General features: G+C 39.7%; 2 protein-coding genes across 5 annotated transcripts in view; both read left to right on the top strand.

The window, feature by feature from the left end:
* Window positions 1-21261, top strand: part of LOC311283377 (complement C3-like) — a 345048-nt gene that overhangs the window by 259336 nt on the left and 64451 nt on the right. The window contains exon 45 of one of the 3 annotated variants that reach the window (XM_084397734.1): window positions 720-1788. The exons of the other annotated variants lie outside the window; for them this stretch is intronic. Within the exon in view, the coding sequence (XP_084253860.1) occupies window positions 720-861 (142 nt within the window). The 3' untranslated portion in view covers window positions 862-1788. Of the gene's footprint in view, window positions 1-719; window positions 1789-21261 lie in introns of those variants that run through there. 3 annotated transcript variants of the gene reach the window in all.
* Window positions 12355-20360, top strand: LOC311283566 (uncharacterized protein). Of its 2 annotated transcripts, none has more exons than XM_084398061.1 (3): window positions 12355-14928; window positions 15180-16548; window positions 16828-20360. In XM_084398061.1, exons 2-3 carry the CDS (start codon window positions 15553-15555, stop codon window positions 17743-17745), a joined length of 1914 nt encoding a protein of 637 aa, XP_084254187.1. In that variant the 5' UTR covers window positions 12355-14928; window positions 15180-15552; the 3' UTR covers window positions 17746-20360. The 2 variants fall into 2 exon arrangements, with proteins under 2 accessions (XP_084254187.1, XP_084254186.1); XM_084398060.1 differs by having other exon boundaries at window positions 15180-15341; window positions 15533-20360.

Raw genomic sequence — 21261 nt, forward strand, 5'->3', positions numbered from 1 at the left:
GTTGTGTAAAACAAAGTGGAAAGATGTGGATAGCATTCGTAGAGTCCATTCACCGTGTTTATCTCGAAGCTAACGTTACATACAATAGCCGCATTAACACAGTCTTACCGTTTCAATTTCAGGCAGGTCTCTGATGGTGGGGATGGCACCTTTTCCCAAACGGAGCTTCGAGGCCAACTTCGCCTGATATTGTCCCAAATTACTAAATTAATCCTGTGTATAGGATTGTGTTTAGCGCAGACACCAAACGTTAGGCCAGTTGAAACGGTTGTTGGGACAGCGTCATTAAAAATGAATTTCATCCACTGATCCCTGATAGTTTCGTCCGTTTTGGGTAGAGAAAACACATTAGAATGCTGTTTATGGCAGTCAACCACAGAGCAACGCAGGTGTGCACTTGGTTTCTCCATCTTTCTTTGCCGAATGAATATGAAGGGGAGAGGGGTAGGGCGTGGCTTCCTGCTGCGCTGTCCATATATGGCATATCCTCCACCGTCGTGACGTCAAGCCAGGGTAGAAATCAAAATCTCATATTTGAGTGCGCGTGCACGTGGGATATTTTACAAACCCTGAGGTAAACAAACGCTTCACTTTTAAATATCGGCTTCCCGGCCAGTGTATAATCGTTAGGCAATCATAACATACATTGATTCTCGTGGAAAAATGCAAAATGTGGGTCATGACACCTTTAAGTCTGTAATTTTATTCTGTTGTTTTAGTCTGCAGTACATCTTTGAAGAGGACACCTGGGTTGAATACTGGCCGACAAGAGAGGAAAGTCAAACTCCAGAATACAAGGAGCAGTACATCGGCATCTCTGCGCTCCAGGATAAACTCCTGAGACATGGATGTCCTCCATAATTATACATTTGTTGATTACAGGAAATTAAACATCATCTCTTACATACTCTCAATAAATATGAGCTAAAATACTTTGTAATTATGTTAAAAAAAAATAAAAAAAAATAAAGGGTAACGAAATTTGAAAATGTTCTGACTAATTAGTCATGATGTAATATACAGTGCCTTGCAAGAATATTCTAATTACTTTTCCCATTCTGAATCACAAATCCAACATTATAATTTGTTTTGTGTGATATTTTAAATCTTTTAAAAATGTAATAATCATAAGATACTTTAAAGGAGAATTCTCAGCAAAATCCCAAGTGTTAAATTAACACTGCTCAGTGTTTATATAATACACACTCTCAGAGTGTTACAAGTAACACTGAAGCAGTGTTAAAGTTAATGAGATAATTAAGTGATTAAGTAATGATTGAGCATTACTGAAGACACCTGATGTTAACAAGCAGAATCACTGAAATTGAAATGGTTCAGATGATTATTCCTGACATTCATTTTCTGACAGGAGTTGATGTGGACAATAAAAGATATTGAAGATTGTAACAACAATGACTTGGTGTTGGGGAATTAATTAGCTCGAATTAGCGGTAATATTCATCAATGTGAATATGCATCTGTTGCTTCCATAAATTAATTTATTCAAAAATAGGGAATAGGTCAAAACCTCGGCTTGTATCAGCGATTTCCCAATTACTTGTAGTAATCACTGATAGAGACGGGTAGAATTTACTCAATTAGGGGGAATTTGAGGTAGAAGTTGAAGAATGTTCATTTATCATGCAGACGGGCCGTCCAGCGGACCGAATGTATAAGTTATGAACAGAAATCGGGCGTCTTTAACACTGATAGATAACACTTTCTTGTGGCCACAAAGAAGATAATTATCTTCGTGTTTTAGACAATTTTTAGATTTCTTTTAATAGTAAGACCAATCGTAGAGCTTATAAGGTCAAATCTGCACTCCTCAGGGACTCAGAATTTGAAACAAACAGGCAAACTTAATTCAAATGATTTAACAAAGTTTATTTAAACAAGCTAGCGATTACACAATTACTTCAAATCACGCATGAATAAAAATGCATAAACAAAACAGGCAATATAACGATCGTAATACAGAAATACAACAAAATAAAAAGGTTTGAGAGAAAGGAAGAGAGAGAGAGAGAGAGAGAGAATCAGCGAGAGGAAACTAATAGTTGAGGTAAGAATGATTTTAGGTGTGCGTGTGAGATGTTGAGATGGTAGCGTTTGTAAGGTGGGTGTGTCGGCGGCTCCGTGAGCACGTGGTAGCGTGTTTGTCTTTGCACACGTGGGTGAGAGTATGTGTGTGTGTATGTGTGTGTGTATGTGTGTGTGTGTGAAAGAGAATTTAGAGATAGAGATAGAAACAGTTTAGTCATTCACCACAAAACCCCAACGTTTCTCAGTAATATTTAGACACTTTAAACAGCATTTCCTTCAGATTGCAAATTTAAAAGATCTACGTCACTCTGTTTGGAAGATCGGCCTTCTGTGTGTGTGTTCGTCTGGGTTGGATATAAAGGCACCTGGATCACGTGGTCACAGCGTCTGGTTGCTATGGCGACTTGAAGCGAGCGAAGACTCAGCAAAGATTATCTTAGCCTTAAGTTGATTTCGTGGGTTGGTTTCAGAAGACTATACTGAAGTAATAGTAGCTCTAAGAAAAGACTTGGAAATAAAAAGAAAATAAAAGCGAGCGAAACTTCCTTGAGGGAAGGAGGCGTGTCGTCTTTCTCTCTCTGGCGGACTGCACTGAGAGGAGAGGGGCGCGGAATTTTAAAGGGCTAAACTCACGCCTCCCTCACGTACGTGGGCCAATTGTCTTTAACAACGTATCGGGCCCACCTCCTGACGTTTCGAGGTCTATACGCCCCCCTTTCCGCGGGGTTTTGAAACGATGGATTCGTCCATAACTTAATAACGCTGGTATTTAATAAACAATGCATTCTCTGATATTTTGTGTTAAAGATCCAGCATCGTTGGGGTTTGTGGAACACGGCAATACCGCGAATGACAGTTCTAAGATCTAAAATCAAGGAGGTACATAATTTCTTGTAATTGTGGGCACCACAGAGTGATTACAGGCCAATAAACTACATAGGCATAACATTTGGGACAGGGGATCATGCACATCAAGAAAATACATTTAAAATATTTTATACAAGGATTTTGGATCACACGTGGTGGGGCCTGCGTGTGTTTCTGTGTGTGTGTGGAAAGTTCACAACCGCACGCTGAACTCTTGTCCCTGGCGCTGCGGGGTGAGGTTTGTGTGTGCGTTCGTTTGACTCCTTGCCTTGATGTACTCAGCAGAAACCACATGTTTTGGGCATCTGTTCTTACAACACTGTTTTATTGTTGTGAAGAGTTAATTAGTGTCTATGTGCAAATCAGTGTTCGAGAGACTCCCTAGGAGGGGGTGCTTTCGGGCTCTCTCTCATTGGTCAGCGTTAGGCTCTCCAAGCCCTAAACAGACGGTCTTTGTTGATTTAGACGTAAGAGATCATGTAGAGAGAGAGATAGTCCATGATTTACACCATTTTTCGGTGCCATCTGGTCTGCAAGGCACAGAGCAATCTTAAGACAACAGAGGTGTCGTAAATGAGAGTGCTTTGGAATGTCAGAATAGCTTGAGTCAGAGCGAGACAGGGGTTTTGTGGATTTGGACTGCATTAATTAATTTGATTTAATCACCATGCAGACTGGTGATCTGCTCTCCGCTACAAGATGTATTGGGATGCAGTGATGCCTCACATCTGTATAGCAATGAGTAAATTACTCCTTTCTAGAACACTCAAGAAGCAGAACCTCACAAGCACTGCTGTGTGGAGATGTTCAGGTCTGGAAACTTACATGTTTAGAAATAATAATAATAATAATAATAATAATTCATTACATTTATATAGCGCTTTTCTAGGTACTCAAAGCGCTTTACATGGAAGGGGGAATCTCCTCAACCACCACCAATGTGCAGTATCCACCTGGATGATGCGACGGCAGCCATACTGTGCCAGAACACCCACCACACACCAGCATACTGGTGCACAGCAAAATCCCCAGTGTTAAATTAACACTCCTCGGTGTACATATAGGTCCAACTACAGAGTGTTAAAAATTAACACTGAAGCAGTGTTGAAGTTAATGAGATAATAAAGTGATTAATTAAGTGATGATTGGCCATTAGTGGTGACACCTGATGTTAATAAGCAGAATCATTGACGGAAAAAGAAACAAGAAGAACAGAAAAAAGAGAAACACAAGAACTACTGACTTTGAACCATTATTGCACTTATTATTTTACCAGTTTGACTTTATTTCTGTCATACATCTACACACGGTCTTATTTAGATTTAACAGAAGTTTAGATGGTAATGTTTTATGGAATGTTTCGTTTCGTGTCACCATTATGGTGATCAGTGTTTGCTTTAGTTGGGCTCTTGACCCTTTCCTTTTTAACATAAGTTTTTCTCTGGCTGTTCCAACTTTGTGTGTATAAAACACATTTGTTGTGGCAAGAGAAACTATGATCTGGGCTGTGTTTCCCGAAAGCAATCGCAAGACTAATTTGATTGTACAGACCATTTATTGCAATTGTTCTATGATCAAGTTAGGCTTAAAATGCTTTTGGGAAAAGAAGCCCAGGTCATGATGATAATGTTTATCTGATGAAGTTACAATCCTGTATTTTCCTGATTTACTGAATCAGCATTATAACTTAATATTCTAATGATTTTTTTCATATACAGTACAATAGTTAATTCCAGCTGTGCTTAAAACAATCTGAGATTTTTAAATCATACACAGATATCAATAATCTACATATGAATCTCAACAATGGTGACAATCACACAAATGTTTCATGTTGCAGTGCATGATGGGAGCCACCAATCAAAATGCATCCCTGGCTGACATCATGCATTGCAGCATGAATAAATTATGCAGCTGAATTGTCCTTTAATTTTCATTGTTTTTTCCTGTTTGCTTTTATTTTGCTTTTGTTTTATTATGACTTTAGTTTTGTGATGTTCATAGATGATCTGTTTGTCACTAGTTTGTTTATTTTCACCATTGTTGAGATTCATATGCTGATTCTTGATGTCTCGGTGTTAAACACAATAGTGATTGTGCTCAAAAGTTTTTTCAAAATTGTTCACATTGCTGTTGAATCTCAGGGCTACAAATTACCGATAATAAAATGTAACAAGTCATAGATTTTGACTCTGAATAACATCAGTGAATAAGGTCACAACATGATGATAATGTCAAGCAGGTTTTCTCTTGGCGTACCAAAAGTGCTTTATAAACACAATGTTGGAACTGTCAGAGAAAACCTAACAATAAAAAATGAAAAGGGTCAAGAGCCCAACTAAAGCAAACACTGACCACCATAATGGTGACTAAAAATGAAAACGAAATGAAAACGTCCATAAAACATTACCGTCTAAACTTCTGCTGAATCTCAATAACTTTTGTCGATGTATGACAGAAATAAAGTCAAACTGGTAATAATAAGTGCAATTATGTGTAAAGGCTCAAAGTCAGTTGTAGTTCTTGTGTTTCTCTTTCCTTCAATGATTCTGCTTATTAACATTAGGTGTCACCACTAATGGCCAATCATCACGTAATTAATTGCTTAATTATCTCATTAACTTCAACACTGCTTCAGTGTTCATTTTTAACACTCTGTAGTTGGACCTATATGTACACCAAGGAGTGTTAATTTAACACTGGGGATTTTGCTGTGTGGAGAGGAGACAGAGTGATGAAGCCAATCAGTATATGGGGATGATTAGGAGGCCATGATGGACAGAGGTTACACCTCTACTCTTTTTTTGAAGGACATCCTGGGTTTTTTAATGACCACAGAGAGTCAGAACCTCGGTTTAACCGTCTCATCCGAAGGACGGTGCTTTTTGACAGTATAGTGTCCACTACACACACAAAAAAACAAAAATAACGAGTTTATTCCACTATTCATTTCCTTCTCTCTGGGCCTCGAGTTAGTTCACGTAGTATAACTGCGCAGTGCTTCTGTGTTGTACGTCACATGCATCACACACATGACCAGCGTCGGCCAATAGTGAGCCTACGTGTGACGTACAACACAGAAGCATTGCGCAGTTCAAGTCTTTTTTTTTTTTTTTTTTTGGCGCACAAAAAGTTTTCTCGTCGCTTTATAAACTTAAGATTGAGCCACTGTAGTCACTTGGACTATATTTGTGTTCCAAAGATGAACGAAGGTCTTACGGGGTTGGAACAACATGAGGGTGAGTAATTACTGACAGAATTTTCATTTTTGTGTGAACTAACCCTTTAAATCTGTGAAGATCTCAGCAGAGGAGGATTAAACAACTCCACAAACAGCATTACCAGCTTCACTTATTACTAACCAGACTGACTTTATTTCTGTCAGACGTCTACATAAATTCTTATTGAGGATTAATAGAGGTTTAGATGATGTTCTATTATTTCGTCATGGAGAACAGTGTTTGCTTTAGTTCGTGACCCTTGACTTTTAGACACATATTTTCTCTGGCTGCTGTACCTGTGTTTTTAAGACACATTTGTTATGGCAGGAAAAGCCAAAAGACAACGCATTCATGTGATGTTGGTTTGTTATTGAAGATAACAACATAATCACCATCTTAAATCAGTATCCAGTCTTTGTGAGGTGTTATTAATTTTTATATTTTTGATTATAATAACCCAGTGATTATACAGAATGAGATCCAGGAATGTCATAATCATTTGTAAAGGATTTTGAATGCATAATAAGACATATTTCATCTACTGTATATCCTTCAGACACAAAGAGACATCAAGAATCAGTGAATGAATCTCAAGAATGGTGACGAACAAAAGCTTCACGCTGCAATGCATGCTGGGTACATCTCACATTGTGACTACACTGTATAGAATGAGCACACAGAAGTGTGCTGTGAGGTTACACTTTTAGCTCACTGAGATACTCAAATCACGAGTATCCTGAGAGCTCATGGTGAGATCAAATTGTTGACTGTGAGGGTTGCTCATTTCACACCATTTCACAACTTTCAAAACTGCTGTTTTAAACAATATGGTGCAATTTATCAACTAAATGCATTGGTTTGGGGGGAAAAGATTGGGAATGTTTCCTGTTATGAAAAAAGACTTCACTTTAGGTTTTGATAAAGACTCTGAAATTATTACAGACTGAGTAAATGATTAAGAAATGACATCACAACAGTGTGTATATGTGTAGTTAAATCTCCATACTTTTGCCAATTATGTCTTCTTCATGTGCACGTTTGTGAATAATGTAACATCACATCATTGTTCTCTTTTTATTCTATTCGTAAATGCAAAATACCCCCTTGAGTAACTTTTAGCTTTGACAGTATACTAAATGTGCAATGTGTTACTGTGGTTGATCATTTTAGCCACTTGTTTAGTGTAAAAAAAAAAAAAAATTAAATTAAAATATATACAGACATGCATATATCAAGAATATCAGTAACCAGACAGTTTCTGGTCTCATTGACTTCCATAGTAGGAAAAAATATATAATATGGAAGTCAATGAGACCAGAAACTGTCTGGTTACTGATATTCTTCTAAATATCAGAAACTCGGCTGAATGGATTCGAAACCGGTAAAACTCAACTGTTTAACTCTGGGGGAGTTGTAAAATGAGCCTATTTCCAAAAAAAGTGGAGTATCCCTTTAAAATAACAGCTAAATAAAGTCATGTACTTCTCAGCACAATCTTCCAAAATTATTGTAATTCAAATTAGAAATTCCCATGTTCAAAAAGGAGTAGGAAGAAGTTCATAAACTTTTCTAAAAAGAGATGTGTTAAAAATGACACATGTTGTGTAGATTTTAACACATGTTGTGTAGATTTTAACACATGTGGTGTGTGTGCTCAGGGACAACACATGTTGTGTAGATTTTAACACATGTAGTGTGTGTGTTCAGGGACAACACATGTTGTGTCAAATTTAACACACAACCTGTGTCGATTCTTAACACATCTCTGTGTTTATAAGGACTACACATTTTGTATTACCTTTAACACAACTAATGTGTTATTCCTCTTACACAGAAGTGTGTTGAAACCTTTTACACACTAATGTGTTATAGTCAGAGGTGGAGAATCCAGGGGTCAGAAAGTAAAAGTCCTGCCATATATTTATTCCACCCATGAACTCACACAGCAAACACTCCAGTGTTAAATGAACTCTCCTGGGAGTTTATTTGGCTCCAGACTCAAGAGTGTTAAAGTTAATGAGCTAATTAAGTGATTGTTTGAGTGATGATTGACCATTATTGAAAACACCTGATGTTAACAAGCAGAATTACTGAAGGAGAAAATCTCTTTTTTAAGTTGCCATTATGGTGATCAGTGTTTGCTTTAGTTGGGCTCTTGACCCTTAAACTAATAACTTTAGATTTTTTTTGGCTGTTGTATATGGGTTATAACTCTCAGATGAACAAAGAGAAACGTTGATCAGGTGGTGTTGGTTATGTTTTGACATAATCATAATTTGACCTGAATCACAAAACTCATTTAGAGAGTTAAGTTTACCTTGTTGATTATAGCTGCCTGTGATTCTAATATTAAGCCATGTTAATCATTTTCAATGTAATCAGAAAGATTTCTTGAAAGTTGTTCTGATCAAAAGACTTTGAAAAATTATATTATTTGGACACACTGACACCAAGAATCAGCCTGTGATTCTCAACAATGGTGACGATAATAAAGCATGTTGCAGTGCATTCTGGGTGCCACCAATCAAAACTTATCCATGGCTCCCATCATGCATTGCGGTATGAATAAATTATGATCTGAATTGTCTTGTTTTCCTAATTGAATATTCTTTTTGTCACCATTGTTGAGATTCATACACTGAATCTTGATGTCTGTGTGTGCCTTAAAGAAAGATTTTCCTTTTCTTTATCAGAACAACTTTTAAGAAATAATTTTAATTATATTGAAAAATCTGGATCTTAATCTGTAGAATTACTGTGATGTTGTAATGACCAATATACATTTAAGTCAGAGATTAGGCTCTAAATGAGTTCAGTGATTCAGATCAAATTATGATTATGTTAAAATATAACCAACACCACCTGATCAACTTTTCTTTTTGTTCATCTGACTGTAATAACTCAGATCAACAGCCAAGCAAAATCTAAGATAATCATTTGAAGGTCAACTGCCCAACTAAATCGAACACTAATCTCCATAACGGTGTCTAAAATTGTGATTTTTCTCCTTCAGTGATTCTGCTTGTTAACATCAGGTGTCTTCAATAATGGTCAATCCTCACTCAATCAATCACTTAATTAGCTCATTAACTTTAACACTCTTGAGTCTGGAGCCATATAAACTCACAGGAGAGTTCATTTAACACTGGAGTTTTTGCTGTGTGAGTTCATGGGTGGAATAAACATATGGCAGGACTTTTACTTTCTGACCCCTGGACTCTCCACCTCTGGTTATAGTTACACAGCTTGTGTCAGATATGTGTCACATGTGACTGTAGTCGGTGTGTATTTGCCAGAGTTACTTCCTGTGTTTTTACAACTGAGTGTTTGGATGAACACTGAAACGTATTGTTAACTTGTGTTTATGGAGTCCAGTGACGTTTAATAAAGAGTTTGTTTGAACATTTGGATGGTTTAGACATCATGAATCTACATAGACAAGCTCTTATTGAGAATTAACAGAGGTTTAGATGTTGATGTTTCACTGAATGTTTTATTTGAAGTCACCAGAATCGTGATTAATGGCTCCTTTATTTGAGCTCTTGACCCTTTACTCTTCTTTTAGTTTTTCTCTGGCTGCTTTAACTGTATTTTAATCAAATACATTTGTTATGGCGAGAGAAAATATGATCAGATGTTTCTTGATGATGTCAATCACCAAGTGCTGATCTGATCAAGTCTTTGAGTATATGGATGGTGTGCATTTAATTTATTTATTTGCTAGATATAACAATCTTGTGACACTACATCATGCTATCCATCATAATAAAAAATGTTTTCTAAAAATTTTAATCTGCAGCAGAAACTAGTCAAACACAAACATCAAGAATCAGCGTATTAATCTCAACAATGGTGACAAACGAAAAGCTTCATGCCGCAATGCATGCTGGGAGTCATGGATGAGATTTGTACTATGGTGGCACCCAGCATGCATTGCGGCATGAAGCTTTTCGTTTGTCACCATTGTTGAGATTCAGGTGCTGATTCTTGATGTCTGTTTGATACCATAATCTATAAGGTGATGTACGAACTGTGTATTTAAAAGTTAATTTTAAGTTAATTGTAATATGCTAATCTTTTAAAAAATCATCTTTTATATATTACACTCATCTTTCAAATATTAACCTCTTGCTGAATTTAACAATCTTACATGTCCATGATGATAATATTATCATCTGAGCATATTCTTCTCATGATTATTTCTGCGATTTCAAAAGTGTTAAAATAAATACACATTTACAGCAATCAGAGAAAACTAATGTTAAAGAGTCAAGGGTCAAGAGCCCAAATAAAGCTGACACTAATCACGATTCTGGTGACTTTAAATGAAACATTCAATGAAACACCAAAACCTGTTAATTCTCAATAAGAGCTTCTGTAGACGTCTGACAGAAATAAAGTTAATCTGGTTTTTAATAACAAGTGAAAGCAGCATTTGAAAAAGACATTGAACACAGCAAAAACTCCAGTGTTAAATTAACACTCCTCGGAGTGTATATGAGTCCACACTCAAGAGTGTAAAGTGTTAAAATATGAGTGTTAAATTAACACTCAAGAGTGTTAAAGTTAATGAGATCATTAAGTGATTAATTTAGTGATGATTGAGCATTATTGAAGACACCTGATGTTAACAAGCAGAATCACTGAAGGAGAAAATCTCAAATTGTAAGTTACCGTTAAGGTGATGGGTGTTTGCTTTAGTTGGGCTCTTGACCTTTACATGTTTACTTTAAGTTTTACTGTTGTTTGACTGCTGTTATTGATTTATAACAGTTAAATGAACACAGTAAAGTGTGATCTGATAATGTTATGAAGCGAATAACGAAACTTACTGAGATGGATCCTCTGTGATTCTACAGCATATGATTTTTTTTTAGTATTTTTCATATAATTCAAAAATATTTCATAAACATTTTTCTGATCAAAAGAATTTCAAATAAATTAATTTAGACACACAGACATCAATAATCAGTCTGTGAATCTCAACAATGCTGACAATAATAAAGCATGTTGCAGTGGCTGCCACCAATCACAACTCATTAATGACTCCCATCATGCATTGCGGTATGAATAAATTATGATCTGAATTGTCTATGTAATTTAATTTTCCTAATTGAATATTCTGCTCGTCACCATTGTTGAGATGCATAGACTGAATCTTGACATCTGTGTGTGCCTAAAAGAAAGATTTTTTTTCTTTTTCCAAAACAACTTTTAAGAAATCCTTTGTATTATATCTAAAATCCTGGATATTTTTGCAGAATCACAGTTATTCTGTGACCAACAACATAAATCTAAGTCAGAAATAAGGATCTTATTGAGTTCAGTGATCAAGTTCAAATGATGAATGTCATAATATAACCAACACCATCAGATAACTTTTTTTCTTCAGTCATCTGTTAGTTATAACTCAGATACAACAGCCAAACAAAATCTAAAGTAAACATATAAGGGTCAAGAGCCCAACTAAAGCAAACAATGATCACCATAACGGTGGCTTACAATTTGAGATTTTCTCCTTCAGTGATTCTGCTTGTTAACATCAGGTGTCTTCAATAATGATCAATAATCACTCACTTAATTATCTCATTAACTTTAACACTCTTGAGTGTTAATTTAACACTCATATTTTAACACTTTACACTCTTGAGTGTGGACTCATATACACTCCCAGGAGTGTTAATTTAACACTGGAGTTTTTGCTGTGAAAAAGAGGCATGATGTGATTGGCTGCCAAAAACAACTGTTAATCTTTAAGTTTTCATGAATTAAGATTTAATTTATTTATTTGAACGTATTGCTTTATTTATTTTAGAGTATTATATGGGATACCATATAAAATATACCTATACTTTTTTTCATAAATACAAACTTTTTCATAAATACAAACTTTCCTCCACCCAGTGCTATTCTATCCAGAGTTACATTTTAACACACATTGTTTATTCATTCATTCGCATTCATTATAATAGAACTGATTTTGCTGTAAGGCCCATTGTTGTGACAATCAGATTTTAAAAACCTCTATGGTATCATGCTGACTTACACAGTAATCAAGAATCAGCATATGAATCTCAACAATGGTGACCATTAAAAAAGTGATTTATGCCGCAATGGATGCTGGGAGCCATGGATAAGTTTTGTATTATGCTAGTACCCAGCATGCATTGCAGCATGAATCATTTTTTAATGGTCACCATTGTTGAGATTCATATGCTGATTCTTGATGTCTGTGTGAGTCTTAGTAATGCAATACCTTTATATAATAACTATTTGTAAAATCCTTCATATTATCTGACAGTCACAACATGGCTAGATCTTATGCTGTAGAATCACAGTTTTGAGTAAAACTAAAAACTTGCCCTTTTAATCAGAGATCAGACTTCTAACTTCATCAACTTCTAAACCTTTGTTAATTCTAATAAGAACTTCTATAGACGAATGGCAGTAATGAAGTCAAAGTGGTTAGTAATAAGTGAAGCTTGTAATGCTGTTTGTGGAGTTGTTTAATCCTCCTCTGCTGAGATCTTGAGATATTTAATGTCTTCTTTTATCTCCCGTTGATTTTGCTGTGGCTGGAAGTCAGTTGTAGTTCTTGTGTTTCTCTTTCCTTCAGTGATTCTGCTTGTTAACAGCAGGTGCTCATCACTAATGCTCAATCATCACTTAATTAATCACTTAATTATACAATTATCATTCTGGGATCTAGAAATGTTCTATAATTCATTCAGTTTGAGTTCTGTTTCAGTCATTCAAGTTTCGGTAATATTTGAGTGCTGTGAACTCAATTTTATTTAGTACATATTACTGTTAGGTTTTACAGTGAACCGTGGGGAGTCAACCCACAGCCGCTCCGCTGCCCTGCTGAAAATGTGAAGCAGAAACGCTTAATGTCAGATAACGTCCATAATAATTTGACTTTTGGTTTGATTTTTTTTTTTTACTGTTTCAGTGGTTATGAGGAGCAATGAGAGAGAAATTTGGTAATCATTGTTTAGGCTACATTAAACCACGTCATGTCATAATGTCAACATGGTAGGCTACTTATGAAGCAGAATAGTGTCACATGTCTAATGCTTTTTGAAAACTTAAGGCTTTCTTCTTGTCTTGTCTTTACACTTTATTAAGATCAGATTCTAAAATTACAATAATAAGGTGACTTGACTTGGACTTGACTTGACCTACTACAGGACTTGACTTGACTTGACATAGCCTGTAACTTGACTTGACTTGACTTGACTTGCCCAAGAAAAAAATACTTGGGACTTACTTGAGACTTGAAGGTTAAGACTTGAGACTTACTTGAGACTTGCACATGTGTGACTTGGTCCCATCTCTGCAATATAGACAGACATGCGAGACGCGACACGTTCAGAATAGTAAACTACAGAACAGCGCGAGCGGGAAGCGGCGCACCTCACGCGAGCAGGGCTTAGGCTATATTCTCCGAGAACGGACACTGCACTAGTGATATAAAACGCACACAGTCTGTTAACTTAAGCAATACTTTTAAGGTAGTCTAATATTTTTCTGACTAACAAATTACTGACACAGTAAAGGGTAGATTTAAATAAAGAAAAACGAAATTTAAATAAAGAAAAAAAAAAAAATTAAATACAGAAAAAATTAAATTTAAATAAAGAACAACGAAATTTAAATAAAGAACAATGAAATTTAAATAAAGAAAAACGAAATTTAAATAGGCCTAAAGAAAAACAAAATTTAAATATAGAAAAAACTAAATTTAAATAAAGAAAAACTAAATTAAGTTAGCCTAAATTAAAAACGAGATTAATTTAGATTGATAATAACGGGTAAAAAGTCTAAAACATTTTGTTTCTATTATTCTATTTTCCACAATGTCAAAGCAACAGCAGCAATACAAGCTCAGGCATGCACTTCGGTCCATACAAACTCCGCTGTTCTGCGCTCTAGCCAGAGAATACTCCCATTGCTGGAACACTTGGTTCTATTTCTAGCATGCATGCGTTTTCCGCTTGGCTCGAGCCGCGCCTGAGACGTGTCTCACGCAGGCAGTGTGCAAACTCCAACCTATTAACATGGGAGCCGAAATAAAAACAGAAACGCCACAGCAGCTGAGACTCTCACGCCAGCAGCCAGTGTGTCGCCGGCCTTATTCAAGCGCGAATGAGAACCGTTTTGCGGGGGATTCCAGGTGTCAATAAAAAAAAAAAAAAAAAAAAAAAAAAACGTTGTTGTTTTATAAATGCTCTGACAATTGTTTAATAAATGTTCAATCAAAATGCAAAACATCGCGTCTTTTTTTTTTTTTGTCGACTAATCGTTGTGCAGGACTGGACTTTGGTCGACTAAGCATTTCTTTGGTTGACTACAGCCCTATAAATTACGCCTCACCCTGTTTTTTTTTAACCTCATTGCAAAATCTTCAGTTTTAAATCAACACTCTGTAGTGTTGGAGTAACACTGAAGCAGTGTTGAAGTTAATGATATAATTCAGTGATTAATTAACTGATGATTGAGCATTAGTGATGAACACCTGATGTTAACAAGCAGAATCACTGAAGGAAAGAGAAACACAAGAACTACAACTGACTTCAGCCACAGAAGACATTCAATCTCTGAAGATCTCAGCAGAGGAGGATTAAACAACTCCAAAAAACAGCATTACCAGCTTCACTTTACTGAACTTTACTTATTAAACCTGTGTGTGTGTGTGTTTCAGATGCACGCTGTACAAAGTTCTACCACCCTGAAAGGGCAGATGGCGCTATATACAGACTGTGTAAGGGAGATATGTGCACGTGTGCAGAAGGTATTATAACACACTCACAATAGTATAAAGTGACCATATCCTGAAGTTTTGTAGTATATATTGTGGCGGGAGTCCCGAGGAACAATCAGCGTCGCCCTGGCAACACACAAGCGGCACCTGGAGCCACTCACCACGGACCAATCGATCACGGCAAAACCTTCAATATAAGCAGATAGCTCACCACAGACGGGTGAGATGGATCTCCAATGAAGGGTAACACTTACCGACTCTCTGTATCGCTTCTTCCCCAGACTCGCCGTGACCGATTGGTTCAGCACTTCCTGGACTCACTCACCGGGGTGAACGCGCGTTCCCGCACCCACCCCTCACCGGCCACTGTCACCAGGAAAGCACCAGGGAAGGAAGGATTCACCCAGCACCGAGCATCAACGACGCCGTCACCTCACCCACCAGTATTGTTGTTTGTTTTCACCACGCTGTTCAATAAACTCACCCTCCGGGGCTCACTAAAGTATTTTGTTCTGTCGTGTCGTTCCCCGCCCGGCCACAAGGTGGTGGAGAATGCGGGCAAGTGAACGGGCCTGAGAACGCCGACGAGCAAGACGATCTTTTGTTTACTTCCGGTTTCTTTTTCTCTTTTCAGGCGCGCTCCTCCCCGGCAGCATGGAGGAGCTGGTTAAACAACTAACAGAGGTGAGCGTCCGCCAGCAACAATGTTTTGAGCTCCTGACGGAACAACATGGACAAATTCAAGGTTATTTAGCAGAACTACGCCTCCCGGCCGCTCAAAACGTTCCCCTACCCGATCCACGCGTCACCGCTGCTCGACTACTACCCAAACTAACCGCAGATGATGACATCGAGGCCTACCTAAAAATGTTTGAGTTGGTCGCCCGCACAGAGGGCTGGGCGAGAGGTAATTGGGCTGCAGCACTGGCGCCGTTGCTCTCGGGTGAGGCCCAACGGGCATATTTTTCATTACCAGCATCCTCTCAAAATAACTATAACGAATTAAAAAGAGAGATTTTAGGTCGCCTTGGACTGTCAGCGACCACCGCAGCCCAGCGTTTCCATGACTGGGAGTTTAAAGCCCGGTTGCCAGTGCGCGCCCAGGCTGCCGATCTGATGCGGTTGGCCGAACACTGGCTCTTAGAAGACGCACCATCACCTTCCCAAGTCGCCGAACGGGTAGTAGTCGACCGTATGTTGAGAGCGCTGCCGCGCTCGATGAGGCAAGCTGCCGGCATGAGGGGTCCCAAGACCATCGGTGAACTTATTGAAGCGGTCGAACTGGCGGACGCCACCTACCACCGGGAGGCCGGGGAGCGAGCGCCTTCTTTTCCCCGGAGGGTGATCCAGGAGCGACGGCCGCCGGAGGGCACCCCACGACCAGTGCACAGACCGTCCAGCCCCCGCGACGAGCCGATGCCCACTGATCCACCTTCCCCGCCGACCAAGGCATGGATGGCAGGCTGTGTGGTTCACCGAAAGACCCCCCGAGGAGCACCCACGACCACCGTGAAGGTCCAGGGCCGACGATACCGAGCCCTGCTGGACTCGGGAAGCGCTGTCTCCCTCGCTCGACCCAGCACACTGGAACCCCGACCAAGCTCCAAGTCAACGATGCCCATTACCTGTGTCCACGGGGACACCCGCCAGGTATTTACTAATATACTTACCTTCCATAAAGGTGGAAAAGGCTGGACTCTCGAAGTCGGAATCCTGAAGGACCTACCAGTACCGCTGCTATTGGGACGTGACTGGCCGGGGTTGAACGCTGCTTTGGCCATGGCCACACAGCCTGCTCGTCCGCGTCGGCGCCCACGTCACCAACCGTCGCGGGGGTCTGAGAGCCATTCCAGCCTGCTGACGTCCGGCAGTGGAGGAGAGGGTGAGTCCCCCACTCATAACACTAACCTCTTCCATGATGTATTTCAGCAGGTTACTGGAGGGGGAGATTTCGGGAAAGCCCAGAAGGAGGACGACAGACTAAAACACTGCTGGCGACAAGTACGCCTCCTAGAGGGCCAGGAGCTCCTTCCAGCACCTCACCCTCTCCCTTACTTCGTCGTCCAAAACGGTCTGCTGTACTGTGTCGCGGAGCGGCGGGGGGAGGTTAAACATCTTCTAGTGGTCCCAAAGAGCAAGACGGAAACTGTCCTCGAGTTGGCACACTCTCACCCCATGGCCGGCCACCTGGGGGCCCAGAACACAACCAAACGTATCCGGGACAGATTCCACTGGCCGGGGCTCGAAGCGGAAGTAAAGAGGTTTTGCCAAGCCTGTCCCATGTGCCAACGGACGTCTCCCCGGAAACCTCCCCCCAGCCCGTTGATTCCCTTACCCATCATTGGGGTGCCCTTTGAGCGGATCGGGATGGACATCGTGGGGCTGTTGCCGAAGTCTGGCCGGGGGCACGAACACATTCTGGTCATCGTTGATTACGCCACCCGGTACCCGGAGGCAGTCCCCCTTCGCCAAGCCACCGCCAAAGCCATCGCTCGTGAGCTGTTCCTGCTCTTCAGCCGGGTGGGTCTACCGTCGGAGATACTGACCAACCAGGGAACCCCGTTTATGTCCCGGCTAATGGCTGACCTCTGCCGGCTGCTGAAGGTAAAGCAAGTAAGAACCTCAGTCTACCATCCCCAGACCGACGGGCTCGTCGAGAGATTTAATCAGACATTGAAGCAGATGTTACGAAGGGTGGCTGCAGAAGATAAAAAACCTGGTCGGTCAGTTCCTTCTCCGACACCCCCGGCCAGACTAACGTCCTCTCCCATGACATCCACACTCCTCCTGGCGTCGTCATCCAGCAACGGCCCTATCGAGTCCCAGAGGCCCGCCGGCAAGCTATAGAGGAGGAGATACAGAAAATGCTCAAACTGGGGGTAATTGAACCATCCCGGAGCCCATGGTCCAGCCCGATAGTCCTGGTGCCTAAGCCGGACGGCACGCTACGTTTCTGCAATGACTACCGACGCCTAAATGAGATCTCCGACTTTGACAGCTACCCCATGCCCCGAGTGGACGAACTCCTGGAATGCCTGGGAAGGGCCCGGTACATCACCACGCTCGACCTTACTAAAGGCTATTGGCAAGTCCCCCTCTCCACAGAAGCCAGGCCCAAAACAGCCTTCTCGACACCCTCTGGCCACTGGCATTACCGGACCCTTCCCTTTGGCCTGCACGGGGCCCCAGCGACGTTTCAACGCCTAATGGACGTGGTACTCCGTCCTCACCAATCCTATGCAGCGGCCTACCTCGACGACGTAGTAATCCACTCGGAGGCATGGGAGGACCATTTGGAGCGACTCCGGAGGGTGCTGTCCGAGCTCCGTCGGGCTGGGCTAACCGCCAACCCCCGAAAATGCCACCTAGCCATGAACGAAGCAAGGTACCTGGGTTTTACAGTAGGAAGAGGACTCGTCAAGCCACAGGAGAACAAGGTCAAGGCAATCCTGGACGCCCCAAAACCCCTCAACAAGACCCAGGTACGTGCGTTCTTGGGGTTGGCGGGGTATTACTGATGCTTTATCCCCAGTTTCTCCTTTATAGCCGCCCCCCTAACGGACCTGACCAGGAAGGGACAGCATGACGGGTCCGCTGGACTAAAGAGGCCGAACAAGCCTTTCAACACATTAACCTGTTAACCGTTGCCAGTGCGCCCGCGCACTGAAGCGTTATTTATTTATTTAATTCAAAATTACTATCAGATTTAATGTTATACCTTGACAAACTATACATAATTAAAAATATATAATACTCAAGTTTCAGTATTTGACCACTATTGTATTCTGAGAAACTCATAGTGACAGTTATGTCTTAATTTGTGTCAGGAGTTATGAAATGAAAAAATGAGTCGATACCTTTAATATGAATTATGCGCGTCAGCCGCTTTCATTCATAAAAAACTCTGTGCTGTCGTCATGACAGCGATACACAAAACAACGTCCCTCAGGGCTTTAGCTCAAAACTGTGCAGATTTGGAGAAATATTGATAGATTCTCATAGATTTACATCATATTTCTATAGACAGGAATAATATTTATTGAATTTATACCCAAATGCATCGATGTAATCTTTATGAGCATTTGGTATTCCGATACTGTGTTTTTTAATTCATACCAATAGCCTGAGGGCGCTACATGCACAATAATAGTCCATATATGGAACATGAAGAAGAGCCATGACCATGTGACATTCCAGGACGTCACTGATACACACAAAGCTAACAAGAGATCGCGCTGTAACATGCAGATACAGATGTTTTGAAGACAATAAACATGTTTGCACTGATATTTGAGTTACCTGTGTTTTTCAAGCCATGCCAGGTATTTTCATAATAATAGATTATATTTATAATGTAATGCTAATCTATATAGACTATCATTGTGCAGAACACTATCCAATAGTATATTTTCTGTCAGATTTTTTTTATCTGAAGCCAAATTAGATCACAGAAGATTATTTAAAATACTCAACGTGCGTTAAAAAGTAAGTTTAGAGCACAAACATGGTTTTAATCTCATAAATTGTCGTGTATTGATGGTGTGCTAAGCTAACATGCTAGCTAGCCCTAGGTGCACCTGCTACCTAGAAGTTATACTTTTATTATTTTTTGAATGCTTACTGAAATGTTTCTTTATTCAAGAAATGCATTTGATACAGTTTAAAATCTGAGGTAAACTTTGAGAAAAGAAATTAGGGACTGAAACCCTATGAATAGCCTGTGAATAGCCAGTCGTTAGTAGCTATAATGCAGACAAAAGAAATGCATATTTCGAGCCATAACCAGGCTGGAGAGGTGTGAATGTGTGCAGGGGGAGACTGAGACTGAATGGGGATCGTCTGCACCACAAAACAATAGAGATCGCTAAGACATGTGACCAAATGGGCGGCAACCTCTTCAGAACGTAAAGAATTATGGGTATGTTTGGCCAGGCTGGCATAGCAGGCAAGTGTTCTGGCATGAAAATAATGAAAAATTAGCGTGAAAAACAGAATATAATCCTACAAAATGCAGGCATCTTGAACACTGTGTTCTTCCCTGCATGCAATGAAGTTTGGCACCTTATGTTTGTGCCGCGGATTCCCAAAATGCTTTGCGTTCACCACTGGGAATACGTCATGATGACGTCACATTAGCAATCCTTATTGAGACAATATACTGGATAGATGGTTAGAAGATGACAATAAACATCAGTAGCATTTTAGCGTCAAATCAAAATAAAGTCATTTGACATGGTCTTGAAAAACATTTAACTAAATACAGAGTTTTGGACTTATTATCTTCAGATTTTAAACATAGAATGTTTAGACATATGGCTTTAGCTGTAGTGCATTTCTAGATTGCTCCAGTGCCAACTTCAATTTTATTTTCATGAGGATGTTTCATAAAAATTAATTTCTAATAATTTTACAAAACTTTGAAGCTATTTATATACATTTAATACATTTACAATAAACTGCCAGGTGTCAGCTTTCAAATGAGATCATACTTGTGCTTTTAATGCAAAGGGTTCATGAACTGTATCTGTTTCAGTTTGGGTATGTCATTTCTGGGGATTTTTCAAAAGTGGGGTTGCAGCTTAACAGGTTAACACTTTACACTCTTGAGTGTGGACTCATATACACTCCCAGGAGTGTTAATTTAACACTGGAGTTTTTGCTGTGCATATTCAGCATGAGGCTAATTTAAATTGCAGAGAAAGTGTGTCCTAAACACTGTTCTGTCCTGTAGGCACTGATGAGGATGTTGAGGGGAAAGTCAGACCATTTTTGGGTCGTCCCGGTTGCAGAGAGAGTTTAGGATTGAAACAAGGCAAGTCGTACCTCATCATGGGCAAATCCGAAGACCTGCTAAGGCTCAGAGGAACGTAAGTGTCCACTCTGTGTCTGTGAATAACAGGATTTGCCTGAACTTTATGTATTTAAAGTCTTTGCAAGGTTGTTCATGGCTCAATGTTGGGATAGTTTTATTTATTTATTTATATTTTTTTCTCAAAATGCGTTTTAAATAACCTAAAATAGACTTGAATACACTTGGGGGAAAAAGTAAAAACAAATACTAAATGATTTGAATACAAATCATCTGTGATGAAGTTGAGTTTATGTGGGGTTTATAGTCAAAAATGTGTAGGTGGTGTAACTTTCCAGTGATTAACTCTTTCCCCACCATTGACAGATTTTTCCGAAAATTTCTGGTAATGCATGTTTTCACTGTTATACGGTAGGGGGCGCTATTACGCATCTTCTGGAAAACTACAGAATCTCCTGATCAAGCGATAGAAGCATTGCTTGCGCACGTAAAATAACGTGATCATTAAACAGCATATAAATCAAAACTGCCTAACGTTACTGAATGAAATGTCG

Source organism: Rutilus rutilus (assembly GCF_951802725.1).
Source record: "Rutilus rutilus genome assembly, chromosome: 2".
NCBI classification, from domain to species: Eukaryota; Metazoa; Chordata; class Actinopteri; order Cypriniformes; family Leuciscidae; genus Rutilus; species Rutilus rutilus.

Excerpts from the sequence above, each read along its gene's own strand:
- LOC311283566 (XM_084398060.1), top strand. The coding sequence starts at position 15,553 with ATGGAGGAGCTGGTTAAACAACTAACAGAGGTGAGCGTCCGCCAGCAA.